Genomic DNA, 19,517 nt, shown 5'->3' on the forward strand with positions numbered 1-19,517 from the left:
AGATGCTATAAGCCTCTATTGCCTTGATTTTTTTAATGAATGTTATGAGGGACATAACTGAAATGCATAAAGGGCTCTTAAAATGAAGGCACTGCAAAACCTCATTAGATCCACTTCAGAGCTCAGAATGGCATCTTCCAGGTCCTTAACCATACAATCAGTTAAGGTCTGAAAAATCGTCCCTGTCTTCCACTTAACCTTAGGAGAAATGCACCACCAAAAGAGGGGGGGAAAGCCATAAAGACTTGATCAAGTTCTCCCAAAAATACAACCTCCTCCTCAGCTCAGTCCTGAAATAAAAATGTTCTGGAAGGAGTGAAGCACTCCACTCTTAACTGGGTTAGAAATTTGAGACACCAAAACAACCACCGCAAATAGAAGCATCACGGACACAAGCAATGAGGCTACTCATTCTCAAGCCAATTTATCTGAACAGGAGGATTCTGGAACCTGACTTCCCTCTGCCGCTGGGTCTGTGCTCTCTCTGTCTTTCCTTATGAAAGCACAAGGACAAGAAAAACATGGGAAGCACTTCAGAGAATTTGGCTAGCAAGGTTAAGTATGACCACCCATTTTCTAAGGCTTAAAGAGGACATATAAGAGTTACTACTGGGACTGGAGTGATAGTACAATGGGTAGGGCGTTTGCCTTGCATGTGGCCGACCCCGGTTCGATTCCCAACATCCCATATGGTCCCCAGAGCGCCACCAGGAGTAACTCCTGAGTGCAGAGCCAGGAGTAACTCCTGTGCATTGCTAGGTGTGACCCAAAAAGAAAAAAAAAAGAGTTACTACTACTGGACAGTGGGTATGGCCCTTGCCTTGCACATGGTCAATTCAGGTTCAATATTTGGTTTCCCATGTGGGAATTACCTCCAGGGATAATTCCTGAGGGTAGAGCTAAGAGATCCAAAATGAAAACCAGAATGATAAAATAACGGAACTAGCAAGAGCGAGAATGAGATGGATACTATTTCATCGAGAATTATGGTAGTCAGAAAGTCACCATAGACATTGAACACTTTTTCCTCCTTTACAACTGAAGAATAAGTCCTACTGCTCATGACTTTAAAATTTAAAGTTTAAGGGCCATCTACGAATCAGCACTAAAACTCACACCAACTTTGTAAGCTCAACTTACTATTTTGCTCTCCTGGGTTGCCAAAGTTCACACTTACTTAAGTAAGGATTTTCAGGTGACTACAAAACATGTTTGGGGGCCCGTGTTCCTAATTAAGCAAAAAGTCACAATCAAGGGAGGAAGAAGCAAGTGCCCAGATGTTACTGGCCTAACTTCAGAGATCTGATAAGTCAAACACGCTCCCCAAGCTACTCAGCTATTTCTATAAAATGGGTATAGTGAATTAGTTAAATATTAAGGAAAAATGCCAATCACAACACTCTTCTTCCCACTCTCCCTCTTTTTTTTGGGGGGGGGTTGGCATTGGGCCACATTCAGCAGTGCTCAGAGCTCTATGCTTAAGAATCACTCTTGGTGGGGCTCAAGGGACCATATAGGATGCTGAGGATTGAACCCAAATCGGCTGTGTGCAAAGCAATGATTTACCTGTTGTACTGTCTCTCTGCCCCCTTTTTTTCCTTTCTACAGAAAGCACAACCATTGGTGCTTTGGAGTGTTACCAGGGCTACACCCAATGATATTTAATGGGAAAGGAGAGAGGCATTCAGTACTCGAGATCACATTCAGGCCTATGACCCACTCAGCCCTATCTCTGCTCCAACCTTCTGCTCTTTTTTTCCTCCCCTCCAGCCCTTGGAGTCATGTCCCAGCTCTTATATAATTCTTCTATTATTTATTTATTTTGGTTTTGGGGTCACACCCAGTGGTGCTCAGGGTTTACTCCTGGCTCTGGGCTCAAAGATCTCTCCTGGCAGTGCCCAGGGCACCATAAGCAGTGCTGGGGAAGAAAGCAGGGTCGGCACATGCAAGGCAAACTCCTGAACTCCTACACGATCTGTTTCTCCCCACAACCTGCTGTATAAATTCTGATGCAACAAAAATACTGATGTCAGCATTTCAGAGCTAAAACTTGAAAACCCAACAACAAACACGATGGAACAAGGAAGAGAGTTCAAAGTCCAGTGCTCGTGTTTTGCATGCTGGAGGCCTGGGTTCAATCTCAGGTAGCACAGTCTCCTACATACAAAGCCAAGAGTCACCCTTGAGTACTGCCGATAGACACACACACACATACACAAAGAAACAAACAAACATGGCTACATTCTAATGCACAGACTAGACCACATGACTGCAAGTCATCAATACACGTTCTAAAACTGAATCATAAATACGGACTTATCAGTAAAGAGAGGAGAGAAGCAAACCAACACCAGCTAAACACTAGACACTGTGCTAGCATTTAAGCAATGTTCCAAAACAGCTGTGAGTATTCATCTTACATTATACTTAAGTAATAGAAAGGTTAGATTATTTGCCCATCATCGCCCAGCTAGCTAGGAACAGAGTTGTGATTTGAATCTAGATCTGTCTGATTCCTGTATCCATCTTTTTTTTTTTCAGAATATGAGTGAAACAAAGATGAATTCATAACAAAAAGGAATTGAGAAAGATTTTGATCATCAAAACTGCCTCCTAATTTTCTATTCCTCCTTGTTCTAATATCTAGAAATTCTGCAAAAGCCAGTCTAGAAGAGGAAAGTTAAGTCCCAAATCCTGCTTGTCTTAGTGCCCCACACGGGGCTGCAGGCTTTGGCTTCTTTCAATGTTTTCATAAATTTCAACTCGCCTCATCATCACAGCGGCCCTGTGAGAAGACTGATGCTATCATCGTACTGGAAATGAGGTTTCAATTCCATGAGTGGTCCAACCCCACACTGTACATTAGGGACAGAACTAAAACTGGAAGCGATGGGTCCTGACTATCACCCCTGCCACCTTCAGAGGCAAACATAAGAACTGTCATTCAGGCAGCAGCACCCTTTCTCCACCTCTCCTCCCAAAGTGGGAAAAGGTACCTAATTTAACACTTAATACAGACCATGCCATGACACGTTCTCTTTTTGTAAGACCAAACCATGGTCTACTTTCAGCATGCTTCTCCCATTCTGGGAGGATCATTGTATAATTGAAACCCAAGCACAAAATTTGTAAGTCTACAACTGTACCTCATGCATGGTGTCTCACTAATAAAAAATTTTTTAAAAAAAGACCAAACCATGGGATTATTACAATTCAAAGGCATAATAGTTTTGCCATAATATACTTGCAAAAAAAGACTAAATACACCTCGTGAGCACATATATGTAGCTAGGGATCCCATTATCATCTTGCATAGCTGTTGCTAGGTAACAGTAAGAGCAATTCCCCTTCATAGAACACACAAAAAGAATCTAGCATCAACAAAGATGGAACTTACATATAGCCATTGGTAGAAAAGATGTGCTGAGATACTCAATTATATCCTTGTGCAGGAATGGAGGGAAGGTGGCTAATGTTGAGATCATCGTGTAGGGCAAAGTACTCAGAATATCATCATTGAGAAAGGGTAGCAAACACGTAGTTGTATAAAATATTGACTGTCCAAGATCTAGAAAACAAAATTGATTAATCAGTCACTGCATATTTTGCCACTTAACAAAACGTGCTAATTTTACACTTCAAGGGTTTTTTTTTTCATTTTTTTAACACTATATTCTAGTAACAGTAAGTTTACAATAGTGTTAACATTTATGGTTTTGAAGAATATGGTAACTGCACCTCACTGAAGTGCCCAAGACCCTTCAACCACAGTTCTTAGGTTACTTCTAACCCACCTCTTCTTGCCTTCCCTCCCTCCCTTGGCCCCCTGGTTTGGTCATCTCAGTTTTGTAATCCAAGTTCAAGGGTTTCCTCCTCATCTGATATCTAATCCCTTGTTTTGCTTCTCTATATACCACAGATGAATGAGATCATCTGCTCTTTGTCCTTACATTTTAAGATTCTCTGAACCGGTTTGAACTGTAAGCAACTACTGCTCCTTCCTATTAAGAATTCTAAAACATGCTGCCTAGTACCGCACTCTGCAGCTACAGAAACTGCTCGGTAATGACTGGTGAATGACTGCATTAAGCAGTGGCAATGTCTAATCAACGAGCTCTTCAACCCTCCACCAATCTTCAGTGATACTTGATATTCCTCTTTAGCCCTGGATGCCATAAATAAGAAAAAATAAAATAAAAATCACTGGGCCTGTAGTAATGAATCCTGAAATCCCTCCAGCGGTCTTACCTTCATTTTATTTTACACAAGGCAACTGTAGCCCAAAGATGTTAAATTACTTTCCCACCGGAAGTGGCAAAGCTATTTCTGCTCCATCCACCGCACCCCACTCCTCCCACATCTGGATTCTTGCACAGCGGATTTCCCCTGCATCTTCCAGGGGAAGGACAGATGCAGCAAGCATTAAAGAAAGCCAACTGCCAGTGGTCCATGCGCACCCCGGTTCATTTGTTGGCAAAGGTCACAATAGGAACAAAAGAGCATGGTCCCTTTTGTCATCATGGGCCAATGGGGACAGGTGCAATACCTACCTCACTACATTAGAAGAACTGTTAGGAAGCTTAAGTAAGGTGAAAGCGAAGTGCTTAACACAACGCATTGTGTTTGCACCACAAATATTAGCCTTTAATTTTAACATCAATGATTACTATTATAACCTGTATGGGGAGTGAGGATAGAGGACATTCAAAACACCGTAACCATGTAGATCTCAAACATGTAAATCAAATCCCATTACATTGCACATATAGTTTTGGTATTTCTGAGCCTTCCTAAATAGAAGCTGTCGGTCCTGATCTAACCACAGAAAAACACAGGCCCCTTTTTCAATCCACCATAAAAGAAATACATGAGGGCTTAAGAGCTCCAACACAGACTTACCTTCTCAACACGGCTGTGATTGCCTGCTGTTATTTCTGATAGTCATTAAAATTAATCTGGCATCTCAACAGGCACATCCACTGACCAACCAGGGGATGTGGCCGCAATGCAGTCTGGGAAGTAGGAGACAGTCAACTGGGGCTCAGATGGAGGAGAGTGAGCTCGAGTTCAGAGATGTTTTAATAAGAGCTGAGACTGTGCATGAAAGTTGCATCTGCTGCAATTTAATCTAATCACACACGATTAGACCTTCGAGGGGCCCAGCGCCCACGGGAAGGCTTTTCACAAAAGGACTAAGGACTGGAGAGGGGAAATGATTGCCCCGGGTCACTGAAGAGTCCGTATAGTTAAAATGCAACCCAAAGGCAGTCTAAAGCTCTTCCAGGCACCTCGCAGCTGCTGGGGAACCCAGCCTGCAGCCCAGTGCAGCAGTTCTCAAATTAATCTCCAGCACCACACGATGCCCTAAATATTTCTGGGTATAGCTGTGGAGGCCACTGAGTACCACTAGGATGGCCCCACAATATAGGGCTCGAGCAGGACTGCATTTTCTGGCATTCACATCAAATAGTTGGCCAATATTGCTGGAAGGAACCCCCAAATCTCCTGAGCACTATTTGGGAGACTCCCAATAAAATAAAGGAAATTAAAATTGGCTCATCATGGCCCATTTAGACTGGCGGGATGGTATAACAGGTAGGGCACATGCCTTGCAAGCAGTCAACCTGGGTTCAATTTCCAGCACCTCATAATGGTCCCCCCCAAACCCTGTCAGGAGTGAGCCCTGAGTGCAGACCAGGAGCTAGCCCTGAGCACTGCCAAGTATGACCAAAAAAAAAAAAAGAACCAACCCTTCATGATTCTTATCCAGAAATCCCAGTGGAACCCAGAATGCCATGTACAAATTCCCTGGATGACTCTGCTCTTTTCCCCATGCGTGGTGCAGAGACATTCTGTATGTTTCCAAAGCACACAGGGATCATCTCAAGAGATTTTCCCTATCTTGTAAACTCCCATATGCAGAACAAGAACATAGTAGCATACTGATAACACTAAAGAGTAAAACCACAAGATAGCTGTTGAATATCAAAGCAAAACTACCCACCAGCACCCCACACACACACAATGGTCATAATTCATAATTTAGACATTAATTTATACATTAATAGCAATTAAACATTAGGTTGCAAGTTACCAAATTAAATGCTTTTGTCACCAGGCTGTAAAGACAAAGAACTACTGCAGAAACACAACGACCCATCCCAGGGCCAGGGAAGGTGGCAGTGGCTTCAGGACTGGCAGTCACAAAGACACTGACAAGCTTGCCAGGCTAATCTCTGACATCTTAATTAAAACTTAAAAGAACTTAAAAAGAGACATCTCTTTTAAGTTCCGAGCAGGGAGCAGGCCCCTACAATAGAGTCCAGGTTTAAGAGAGCACCAGAGGGGCTGGAGCTATAGCACAGCTGGTAGGGCATTTGCCTTGCACGCAGCTGACCAAAGTTAGATTCCCAGCATCCCATATGGTCCCCCGAGCACCGCCAGGAGTAACTCCTGAGTGCAGAGCTAGGAGTAACCCCAGTGCATCGCTGGGTGTGACCCAAAAAGCAAAAAAAAAAAAAAAGGAGAGCCCCAGAATTACACCAAGCAAATTTACAAATTTCAACATTTGTATAACTACTACAATACAATTTTAAATACAATAAAAACAAATTCAATATCAATATGTCATAATTTTAATAAGCATAGATTTTTTTAAAAAACTCAATTAGAAACATATCTTATCAAGCAAATCCATAAGCATTCCCTGAGGCGAGCAACTATAACTCAAAAGCAAAATGATATCCACCACCCACCCATTTTCCCAAATATCAATTTTTCTTTACCATGCGACCTCAATGGCACTGATACTTTAAAATTAAGACACTTAAGCTTTTAAGAATGCATTTTTAAGCAAAAAAAATTAACTCTTCTTAATATATGTTTTTCCATTTCATTCTTCCAAATATAATTTGGATGAGGTAAGCAGCCAATGTTGAACTCATTTTCAGAAGAACTTGAGCAAGCAAAGTAAAGAAATTGACTAAACACAGCATAAAGGGGAAGAAGTGAAGAAAAGAATATTCTTCAACTTTCAATCTGCAACAGAGGTACCACTCTATATAATACCATGTCGGCCGCGCGAGATCTTATTATCTCATTCCTATTTTGGACAAACTGGCAGGCTACCGAATGCAACCTGCCCACACAGCAGAGTCTGGCAAACTCCCCGTGGCGTATCCAATATGCCAAATACCAGTAACAATGATGGGTCTCATTCTCCTAACCCTGAAAGAGCCTTGAATATGGCACTTTAAAATCTCAGGGCTAGGACAAAGGAGATGTTACTGGGGCCTGCTTGAGGCAATCGATGAACAACAGGATGGTCGTGATCGTGATCGTGATCGTGATTGATCAGTTAAATTTGGAAGAGTTCTTGGAGATTTTATCTAACCTCCTGGTTAGCTGAAAATGAGTCTCAGAGAAATTCTATGACCCCAGAAGTCATAGAGTTAGTCAGTAGATTCAGTAACCACTTTGAAATCTCCAACCCTGAAATTGGGATGAGGGGGATAAATTTTAAAATCTCATTCCCCAAATTATCATGTCAACCAGACTTTCCATGACTGGCTGACCAGGGGGGTCCACCCATGGTCCTTTAGCCTGTTAACTATCTTCTTCCTTGCTCCAGCCCATTACACCTCAACACAGGCCCAGTTGGATAATATCCCCCTGGACACACATCAGCAAAAATAAATCACAGGTAGGCAAACACCATAATTAACTTTGAGCGTTAAGAAAGGCTCTATCCACACAAAGACCTTTCAAGTAATTTATTCCAATGACAGCAAGTCTCTGGCACCCACCAAAATGCAAAGAGTTCAACGAAATGCTCACCGTGTTGGCCATGCTGTAGTAAAGGAACTAGATCCAGGAGAGTCACCAAAGTCACGTAGAGGCCTTGGTAGTCCAAAGAAGGGTAGTCTGACAAGTGAGCATCACGACTTTGCAGGCCACGTTCAGAGGGAGCATCTCGCAGGACGCTGTAAAGGAGGGAGCGAGTAACAGTAGGGTTGATGGAACTGACCTGCGGTCTTAGAGATGGGGTGAGTGGGAATGGCACAGGAAAAAGACACATGGTCATGGGCACTGTCAAATTGGAGGCATCTTGGCTTTCCTTCTTCCCTGTGCGGGACAAAATGCTGTTGGGGGGACAAAGAAAAAAAAGAGACAACAAAGACACAAAGAACAGCACATTACATTGAAATGACACTCTAAAACAAATAATAGAACACCAGATACACCCCACATAAGATGCAATTGCCACACCAGCAGGGTCTGAGACTCTAGAAGTGGGCGCCTTGCTTCACACCCATGGAGACCAATAACATCAGGTTGATTTTGTGGAAGTTGCATTGCATCTCATGTGTTATCTGGCTAATAAGGAGCAAAAATATAAAAATGCATGTTTCAGTGCCAAACCCATGTTTTACAGTTTGTCAATTTGGTGAAGGAGGTTTCCTGGAAGGGAAAAACAGCAGCTTCATCTCAGGAGGAAGGGCTTTTCTTCCTAATTACAAGGAGCGTTCAAAGCAGTGGGGGTTTTCAGTTAAGGCTATACTCATTGGGAAGATAGAAACCTGCAAAATATAGGCATGGCACTTGCAGAAACATGTTTTAGCAAAGAATAAACATGTGTGTTTATTAAGAAAGTCTTAAAAATCACATGTTTATTGCATCAAAATAATGTCTATATGTATTTTATGATACTGTTTCATGACATTCTGTCAGTATCATTTGAGATAATGAAGTTTAAACAGGCATATGAATTTAGAAATAATACATATTTCTAAAATGTTAGAGCTAATCTACATTGGAAAAGCTATAAAATAATATATAGTCGATGGTCCGTAGCATATGTTTGTGAACTAATGATAATGGTTATTTATGTGTGTTATTTTAATTTTGCATGTTAGGGAGGAAACATTTTATCTTATGAGTACAAACAGTGGCTTATTAAATAATTACCTTAAACTCTAAAGACTAAGCGAGCAGTATCTCATATCGCTGTACAACATACAATAGATCTCAATGTTACTGCTGCTACTTACGTTATTTTGCAACAAAACTCACTACAAACTAAAGGAAAGATAATTTAGAAAGTTAAAAAAAAGTTTAATGGGAATAAAAAGAAGTTCTAAAAATAAATTGGCGCTTTTTTGCCTATTTTTTTCAATAAAAACCTTTCAGTAAAGGAAAATAAAAATCTTTTAATAAGGCAGAAAAGTTTCTAATTTAAAAATAGAAGTAACTACTTAGTCAAATGTTTAGGGTTTTTAAATTATATTATACTATTTATCATTAAAGACATAGCTATACATTAGAATGATAATATCTGCTGTACTTAAAAAGTAATTTTATATAGTACACTTCTATGTTAATCAAAACAGGTAACAATTTATAAATGTTTCATTACATAAAAATTACCTTGTTTTCACTATTCTATGTTCATAAAACATTTCTAAGTTCTTAGTTATAATACTACAATTTACAGTTTATCGTGGTGTGAAAAATTGGTTAGTGTCATTCATGCTTGCTATGTCAAATTTACATTTATTTTTATTAACTCAGTGCAAAATATGTTATAATGTAAGGAAAAATGACTACATGCTTTTTATTTTCCATGTGCCTAATTTACCTCGATTTCCTTTGTCTTCTGTTACCCAATGTCCGGGGAAAAACAATTAATAATAATAAAAATAATTTCAGAATAATTATGTTATAGTTCTTAGCAATATATAACTTAAGATTTGATGTAACTTTCTTTTTTACTTTTAAAGGGATTTAATTGACCTTTTTTTGTGTGTGTGGTGTATTTAAATTGGCATGCTTATACTTAACAATGGGATAATATCAACATTCCAGTTACCCTTATATGCCTTTAATTATTATAAATTCCATCATATTTTCCATCAGACTTTATCCTTTCCTCATAGAATTCAATTACTCCTAAAAGCACCATCTTTTGATGCTATTCCCCTGATAAGCCCAGTCACCAAAAATCTGTTTTAATCCTAGAGCACCTTATTCCACTGAATATTCCTTTGTAATTACAATGACTATAAATTATACATACTATTTCCCAAACTTCAATCCTAAATGAGTCTACTACCAGCAACTTTTCCAAATTACAAGAAATATATATTATAAAACTGGTATCAGAACAACATTTTGCTTTAGAGAATAAAATTAGCTAAAGATCATATACTAATGCCAGTCTTTAAATTAGGTATAGTGCTCTTATCAAAGCTTTCCTTGGTGGGGGAAATACAGCTCATGATCTTTCTCAAATATCCATTAGTATATTTCCAAAGCGTGATATAATTTATAAACACTAGGCAAATGAACTTCAGAAATTCCACTAGGATATTTTTCCCTTCCTGTCTATGCTGGATTCCCAAATGACAGCAACAACAATTTCATCCATGCAGGGAGGGAAGAATATCAGTATTTGAAGCAGTGAAACTCCCTTTTCACTGCCTTGAAATTGAATCACTGGGTGAGACTGAGGGAAAAAAAAAATGGCTGAAGATGAGTTATCCATGAAACCAGTTTTAAATTACCATTCATGTTTGAATGTAAGGAAATGTTTTCATTTGTGGAAAAACTAAAGAAGGGCTCATGAATAAATGTATAATGCATTGTGATTTTATGATGTTTTGTGAAGTTTATTCAGAAAAAAAATCTTATTTCCCCAACCAAACTGTCTCACTTGGGAATGATAAAACCATCTTCCCCTTCTGAAATTCTTTCTCGTCTACACACCCAACCAATTAGAATATTAAGAATGCTCTGCTCAGAAGATTTTGACCCAGTAGCCAACTTTTCACCTCTCCATCTCCTTCATGAGATCCTCTTTCTCAAGGAATGACTTCCAACATTAAAGGAAGTGAGAAAAGACCTCTGTGGGTGGAGGAAGAGCTGAGAAGTTGCCCTGTGGTGTAAATAGCACAGAAAATTAATATACCAAATGGAGCTTCAGTACTATTGAAAATTTTGACATTTGAGGTGAAGTTAAAGACTAAATAAAATTGCCTTGGTTCTCTATACTCTAAAGCTACCCTGTAGGTTTCAAATCAATAATTGAATGGCCTATTCACTCTTTCTAAGCAGTCAGAAATTATAAGTCAATTAAGGTGATTGGGTTGATCCCACTTAAAAACATATTCAACGTTTTCTAAAGAGTCAGCCACAGTAGTTTTCCCCAAACATAATGACTTTTACAGTCGTTTATGTGTGAGCAGCTTGAATAGCACCAGAAGAGAGATGGAGGAGGGGAAGGATTTCCAAAAGAATGTCTGGCATAGGAAGACTTGAAACCTTTCAACATTCTGCCAAGCAAAAAGCAAAAATCCTATAGAAGATCCCAGATGTGTTGAGATACAGCCACAGAATGGTTCTAGCAAAACAAGCAGATTCCTTGGTGGTTACATATGGAGATTAAACTACACGTTAAAGATAAAGGGGCTAAGGCAGCGCCATGACAGGCTCAACAAGGAGCCAAGCCAAAGCTTTGGTTTCCTAGGCTTAAATTACGGTTTCCCCGAGTTACAGTTTCCCAAAGAGATGTGGCCGGCCAGGACAACCAAACAAAAACGACTGGGACAATCCCCGGCAACCAACTCAGCCTGCCTCCAGCCAATCAGAAGTTACCAAGTAGCTGGAAAGCCCTCAAGACCATTGCCAAAGACAAATCTCCATTATGTAATGCTGGAAGATTAAAAATCCTGCACACCCGTGGCAAGGGGCCGCTCACTCTGAGGAAGGTGCCACTGTGTTGGTGAGCCGGACAGGGGCCCTAGCTCGAGCTAGCCAATAAAGACCCTTTGCTTGTTGCATCGCAACTTATCTTCCCCTGATTCCTCTGGGGAGAAGCAAAAACTAAATTCTGAAGCTGGGTGTAAGCAAGCTGTAGGTCTCTGACATGCTTTCTTCCCACCTAACTTAATATGGGTACAACACAGCACGGAGATAAATTTTTGCCTAGTCCCTAAATCCCTGCTATGGGATTAAGTGGATGATCTCCAGGAGTTCAGGAGACAGATTCAAGGCAATTCAGCTCAACCAACATTCACTGACGCCCAGCTAGAGATCCAACACCACTCTACATGCAAGGGGGAGCCAGCTGAGTGGGGGACATTGGGTTTGTCTTCCACTAACATAATGGAAGATGTAATCTCTAATAGGAAGCTTCAGTTTCGAGCTAAGTGGCCCTATGTGGACTGTTCGTTGCTGAGAAGGTCAGTTGTGGTCTTATAAAACCTCGCCCCTACCATGCAGGAAACGCCTCCCTGAATCCTGGCCTTTACAAACAAGCCCCAGATCCACTGCCCAAGGAGTGCTGTGAGCATGCGCAGGTCCCAGAAGCCTCTTCCTCTCAACAAGCGAGCCTTACCCAAAGAAGAAAGGGGAATGTCAAGTTACACATTTAAAACCAAATCATAACTTCTTAACTTCCTTGAAAATATCCAAACAGGAGCTAGAGAGATAGTACAGTGGGTAGGGCATTTGCCTGGCTCGCGGCCAATCCGGGTTCGATTCCCAGCATCCCATATGGTCCCCTTGAGCTCCGCCAGGAGTAATTCCTGAGCGCAAAGCCAGGAGTAACCCCCGTGCATCGCTGGATGTGACCCAAAAAAGCAAAAGAAAAAAAAAGAAAATATCCAAAGAGCAAGGAAAGAAAGAAAAAAAATAGAGAATTATTATGTGAGATTTTATCTCTATTTTTTTGTTTCTTTTTAAGACCCATCATTCTGAAAATGAGAAGTGCTTTTCGAGAGACTTAAAAAATAGTATATTCAGTACGAAAGGAACCATTTTGTATGTAAGCAAAAGCCTACCGTCCAAAGTCTTGGACCACCAAATACCAAACAATTAGAACTTTTATCAGCATAAATTAAAGAACTAGGGTGGTCCTGGAGGAGTGTACCAACAGTGAAAGTGATTAAAACTTATATAGGACGTAAAGTAAAGGCCCTCCCGTTGATCGTCGATTTGCTTGAGCGGGCCCAGTAACGTCTCCATTGGAGACTTTGTTGTTACTGTGTCTGGCGACTTTGTTGTTACTGTGTCTGGCATATCGAATACTCTCGGTAGCTTGCTGGGCTCTCCGAGAGGGGCAGAGGAATCGAACTCCGGTCGGCCATGTTGGCCGCTTGTAAGGCGAACGCCCTACCCGCTGTGCTATCGCTCCAGCGGGTGCTGTAAATTCTGTATTTCCAGTAAACCAAAAAGCTGACAGTCTGAAAAAAACAGCAACAAAGACACTGAGGTAGGTAAAAAGAAGAAAGAAATGTGCTGGACTTAGCCCAACAGTTGATCCTTCAAGTCCTGAGGTCTAACCTGTGGCCTTTCTCATTGTTCTTTCTCTCTGTGTTTGTGTCCTGCAGTCTGTCAAGTTCAATAGACCTGGCAGCACTGTCTACCTCACCCCAGATACAGCTGAGACACAGATGCAGCTCCACTGAGCTTCTGAAAGATGGCTTCTTTTCCTCAAGCACTTCTCTTTTTCCTTTAATCTCGAAGAGAACCAGAGCTCCACTATGAACTTAGAATGAATGGTGGCACTCCAAAGGTCAAACCAGGTTTTTCCTAAAAGAAGCGTCCTCATACTGTGATAGTAGGAAGTAGAGAATGATTGCTGACAGAGAGTGCTGTGGATTACCAGAAGCAGAGTCAACTCCTGGTTCTATCCAACACGCATAGACATGAAACTCTAGACATAAATTATTTAACACTCTATGTTTCATTTAATTGTGAAATGGAGTCAGCAGTATACTTTTTCCATGAATCAAAAGGGATTAAATATGATGCCTTAAAATGCTTGGAATAATGCTTGATATCTATAGTCATGACTAATATCTATGGTACTGCGTTAGTATGACCACAGGGCATAGCTCTGGATGCTACCTCCTTCGGAAAATGAACTGGGCTCCCCTGAACAAAATCTCCTCCAACCGTCACTCAAACAATCTATGGTGAGACAACATTCATCATTAATATGTGACCACTCTTGATTGTGTTCTAATGATTCCCAGTCCTCCAGTAAAATGAAATCTTCCCTTCTGGCAAACATGATTTCAGTATCCCCGATTTCTCAACTTTGGGGCACGATGACTAAGATCAGAGCAGCAAGCTCTTAAGTGCCAACTAGGAGGTCACAGTTTCTTTGCAAATAGAATTCAGAGCTGGCTTCCTCCTGAAACATCTCTCTCACTTTGACGACTTTCAGAATTTGTGATAAAGGAAAGTGTTTCCCATTGAGAAGCCTGACTTCAAAGACAAAAAAAGGAGAATTCAAAGAGAACAGAGTCAGATGACCTGTATAAGTTTATCTGACTGTTACTGTGAAAAGAAGCCAATTATTCCACCACCATTTGAAGCAAAAGACCAGGTAACAAGGTTAAAAAAAAAAAAACAGGCAAGTACAAACTCCATAAGCCCCAGAAGAGCCCTTTAACATAGAACAGGGGCACAACATGGGGCATTCCAGGCTCTAGAGAAGAAAAGAAACTTGCAAGGCCAAGACCATGGAGCTCAGGGAACCACAGAAGACAGGAGCACAGGAAGTTTCTGCACCAAAGAGTTGAGTCAGCCACCTGCATCGAGAAAGACTGTGGGGGCTCCCCCTCCCCTCCCGGCTCCCCAGACACCATATTTATTCTGAATCAGTGACTTTTCCTTCATTCTTCCCTGACCAGTCTTTTACTGTAGACCAAAAGAAAACATTCACTGAAAGAAACAGTATGTTTCCCAGATCAGACCTGGAGGGAGATAGAGGATCACAGTAAAGAGAGAAATCAAGCCTTCAAATTGAATAGAGATTGAAGTGTTCCTCTCAGTTATGGGTGTTATTTCCCAAACAATTGAATCTACTTGAAAGGTTCACTTTTTTTCTGCCTGTTGTTGTTGTTGTTGCTTTTTTTTCCCCTAAAATGAACTGTGGAACAGCTGGGTCTCTCCTTCTTTCTCCCTTTTAGTGAAGGCAAACAGTGTTTGTTTTGTTTTTTTTACAGAATTCCCTTAACAAGTGTAAAGCCAAGTTGAACACTTGGTGAGTTGTGCAGATTGAAAACTCTTGCTACTACCCTACATTCTACTTCAGGAAACAGGCGATTCTAATTCTGATTTTTTTAAGGCACCAGATATTTCCTTGTCTTAATTTTAAGCAACTTTAAGTTCTCCTTTTAATGCCACCATTAATGTCATCCATAGAACATTTAGCACTACGCAAATTCCTTGGAAAGGTGTTCAGCTGAGGAAAGCAGACCATAGCCAAGCAACTCCTTATTTTTTTCTCTCTGGGATCTGATCTGCTATATACACCAAGAGAACTTGAGTCTAGATACTTCTGGCAGAGCATGAGAAAGCATAAGACCCTTCAAACCTTCAGTTCAATAAAAATTTTAGACCCCCATAAATTCAGCAATACTACCTAATAATGCTTTCAAAGTAGAGGCTATTTTTAAAGCTTACCTTAGCAAGGTCTGAGAAAAGTACTTCAAGGTGTTTGCAATATCTGTTCCTGAAGGTACAGGATAAATATTGTGGAGTGCCCGGTTATGATATTCCTGCAAGTACCGGATCTTGGAAGCAACTAGATAAAAGCAAAAAAAAAAAAAAGAAGAAGAAGAAGAATCATCTTGTAATATGTATTAGGTATATAACTGTTTATTTGTAAATCAGATACAGATATTTCATCAGTATTTTAAGGAAATGGTGTAAATTTTTACTGGAATTCATGAAAAATTACAAAAGACCTTTCATGTGTATATATGTATCAAATATTCCACACTCAAAATTATTTTTAGTTATTACATTGCAAATTCTATCCACATATTAGCTATTACTTTGTCACTAAGCAAGGAGGGTCCAGATCATTTTCTGATCATCCCACATTAGCAAAATAACTGTAGGATGTAAATCTCTCCTACCAGAGAATTATACTTGATGTTGCTTAGCTAAAACTGGGGAGAAAATTCAAAGGTCTTCCAATAACACTCAAAGTCCTAAAATATTATAAGTCCATAGTGCCAAGGCATCCATCAAAGATTTCCAAGTGAATAAATGTTTACTAAAGGTCATTTAGAGACTATCTGAACTATGAAAAAATGTCGAGTTACTTTGTGAGTATTAAGTAACCATAGAGTGATTGGGGAGGTAATAAAAATTTGGAAAATGAATGTCACATTTGTCTTCCAAGGACTTTCATAAATCTGGAGACTTGCTAAGAGCTTCCTGAGCTTGGCTGCCCAGATCTTCTCTAGATTCAGAAAGGACGAAACAGGCTCTTGGTCCCTCCTTGACCTACCTTCAAGCAGCAGCATGTCCACATTCCTGACCTGACCTTTGACCTGGCAGCCAAGACTGGCTCCGGTCTAGTCAAATCCCAAGGAGCCATGACAGCGTCTCCCAGTCTCCTCTTCACAAAGCTCCCAACACTGTCCACATGTCCGCTCTTTAAGGCTATCCAGGGAGCCCTCAGTGGGGCAGGCTCACTGTTAGCAGGGCACAGAAGACGTATCAAGTCCTGGAGAAATAAAGCTAGGCTGTTCCCAACAGCCCCTGGGAAGTGCTCCTGGGCGCACGCTAACTGCAGAAATGCTGGTTGACATCAAGCAAAGAAAGGCAAAATGCTGATAGGTATTGGGACGTGGAATCACAGAACGATGAAATACCCATGACCAGAAGATCCTTATGCCATCTTACAGAAGGAAGATGAGGCACATTCACATGGCAGAGCTGGACCAGACCCTCTAAATCCTGACTCCCATTCTCAGCTCTGTTCACTAGGACATACTCTAGAACACAATTCCGAAGTGAAGTCAATATGCAGACAGGAGGTGTTCAGTGCAGGACATCAAAGCAATTTTCAGCTGTTAATAGGTTAGACACAGAGTCTAGATCTTACATAGCTTACAGGCCATCAGTTTTTCTGTAACAGGATTAACATTTCCCCTCAAAAATAAGTCTATGTTCATACCTTGAGTTTGTCTACCATATCACCTCTGAAGAAAGCAACAAGTTGATATTCATTGTCTCAATTGACCCTGTTAAGCATCTGGTTGGTTGTAAAGCACTTCTTATAAAAAGGTTTTTTTTTAAAAAAAAAAAGTCACATTCAACAAAATGTGTCAATTACATAATCTACAAAATTCATTTTCTTCTCAGTGTTTTTGATCTCTGTTGTTCATCTTTTTTTAATTGCATTTGAGGGAAGCCCTTATTAATACATAGTTCCAATTCCCAAATATTTGAAATATGTGCAGTGCCAGAAGTTTCGCACGCCACCATCCCAGTCAGGCTTCATTACTGTGACTTTTCTCAAGCCTTAACATTCAGCAGATGTTGCAGATACTGAGCAGATATTGAAATCCTATAGAGCATTTCAGGAATACCATTAAGCATGCTCCCACTTAACACGGGTGTCCATAGTGCAGCTTTGTGCGCAATAAACTCAGGTGAAGAGAAAAGTCATAGATCTTCCAACCTGATGCTTGCTCATAATTCAAGAGTCACAAAGCTGTCACAAAAACAACTTGCAAGCATTCAAAAGGTCTAAGATGAATAAATGTTCTTTATAAAGTTTCTTTCATTAAAATGCAGCAATGGGGAAGCCGGGGAGATAGAACAACAGAGAGGGCACTTGCATTCCTTGAACGAGGCCAACCTGGGTTCAATCCCCGGCATCTCATTGGTTCCCCAAGCCCACCGGAAGTGATCTTTGAGCACAGACCCATGAGTAAGCCCTGAGCAACCCGGGTGTGGCCCCAAAACCAAAAGCTAAAAAATAAATTAAATTAAATGCAGCAATCGCTCTCTTTTTAACGAGCATCTAAACATGCAAGGAAAACCAGAGACAGCAATCATTCCCTTCTTTGGGATCTATTAATATTTTATAAACGTCACATTGCATTGTCTTCATTTACTTACCTGTTTATTTTTCTATACCAGGTTGTAAATTTCTTGAAGGCAGAAACTGTATCTTACTCATGTCTCTATCCCAAGCCTAACACACTCCCTGGCAGTTGTAGGCACTGGATATATTTGCAGGATAAATGAACAAATGCATTATTACTTTTAAAACAGCACTTGGAATTTTCTGCAAGTAGACAAGGCTATTTCCCATACTATGTAGTTGACTCTTTTCCCTTAATGCAAGACATCTAGTAGGGACTCAATAGTTGATGAATGAAAATTTTTGGAAAAGGGAAGAAAGAAGGGGTTAGGGGAGAAAAGCAGAACAAAGATAGTGGTGAGTAAGCACAAAAGACCATTTCTAGAAGCAGCTGGAAAAAGTTCAAGCTCATTTGTGCATTGGTAAAAAGCAGAAAAATCTTCAGAGGCATAAACTTCTTTAACATGTTACATGTTTTCAACTATCTGAGAACAGCGAGAGGTCCTGCAAGATACAGCAATTTCTTTCTTTCTTTTTGTGCTAAGGATATGAATAAAATTTATTTACATTTCAACTATGCACATGGGATGCAGTGAAGCAGCCCCACAGCCCCACTGAGCAGTGTTCTTGCTCTGAACTCCACCCACATCCCTGAATACTGATGCAAAAAGACTCAGATCAGGGCCAAGAGGCAGTTCAGGGAATATAGGGATAAAGCCTCTGGCTTGGTACGTGGCTGACCCCAGTTCAATCCCAGCACCACATATGGTTCTTCTGAGCACAGCCAGGAGTGATACCTGAGTCCAGAGTCAGAAACAGCCCCTGAGAACTGCCGGTATGACCCAAAACCCAGATCACTGGCTGGATGGAAATACATCCTCAGCTAACCCCACAGCTACATCTTTCTAGCAAAGCTCCTTTCCCCCTTTTCTATTTCATCTCCCCCCACTCTTCAAAACTTCTCCCATGCCACGCCTTTCCTTAACCTTGACCCAAATGTCCCAGCCAAGCTGAATTGTGCCCAAGACCCAGATTCACACATATGAGCCCTAATCTCAAAAATGGCAGAACGGGGGAATAATGAGTAAGGAATGCTGACAAACTCTTGACTTTGGATTACAAAACTGAAGTTACCAAGACTGGGAAAAGAAGTACAGGGGATGAAGAAATGGACTAGAATGAAAATAAGGACAGAGATGTCAACAGTGGAGTAACAGGCTCTCTGCTGGCAGTCGGGTTCAGGAACTGTACATCAAGACAATAAACAAGAACAGGATGGTTAAAGGATACAGAAAAGGGAAGGGCATTTGCTAAAGCCTTCAAGGAAGTGATTAAGTTCAAATGGGGCCTCTGGGGGCCATGCCACTACGTCTGACAGGTGCCCATAGAAGAAGAGGCGTTTAGGACACAGGAGGGACGCAAGGGAAGTATATGAGCGGAGGCAAGGCCATGTGAGGACACGGGAGAGAGCGGCCATCTGCAAGCCGAGGAGACAGGCCTCAGGAGAAGCCAAACCTGCCAACACTTTGATCTCAGACTTCTCGCCTCCAAGACAGCAAATGCTCATTTCTGTCGTGTGAGACACTCACTAGGGAACTGACAGTGGCCGCTCCATCATGGT

General features: G+C 40.9%; 1 protein-coding gene across 13 annotated transcripts in view; it reads right to left on the reverse strand.

Moving 5' to 3' along the window:
• Positions 1-19,517, reverse strand: part of UNC79 (unc-79 homolog, NALCN channel complex subunit) — a 305,414-nt gene that overhangs the window by 244,157 nt on the left and 41,740 nt on the right. For 10 of the 13 annotated variants that reach the window (XM_056133512.1, XM_056133504.1, XM_056133510.1 and 7 more), the window contains exons 2-4: positions 15,475-15,595; positions 7,837-8,141; positions 3,398-3,568 (exon numbers count right to left, since the gene is read on the reverse strand). In XM_056133512.1, the coding sequence (XP_055989487.1) occupies positions 3,398-3,568; positions 7,837-8,141; positions 15,475-15,595 (597 nt within the window). Of the gene's footprint in view, positions 1-3,397; positions 3,569-7,836; positions 8,142-9,637; positions 9,656-15,474; positions 15,596-19,517 lie in introns of all 13 variants that reach the window. The other 3 variants (XM_056133507.1, XM_056133514.1, XM_056133505.1) reach the window with 2 other exon arrangements.

Source organism: Sorex fumeus, unplaced genomic scaffold (genome assembly GCF_029834395.1).
Source record: "Sorex fumeus unplaced genomic scaffold, SorFum_2.1 ptg000098l, whole genome shotgun sequence".
Taxonomy (NCBI): Eukaryota; Metazoa; Chordata; class Mammalia; order Eulipotyphla; family Soricidae; genus Sorex; species Sorex fumeus.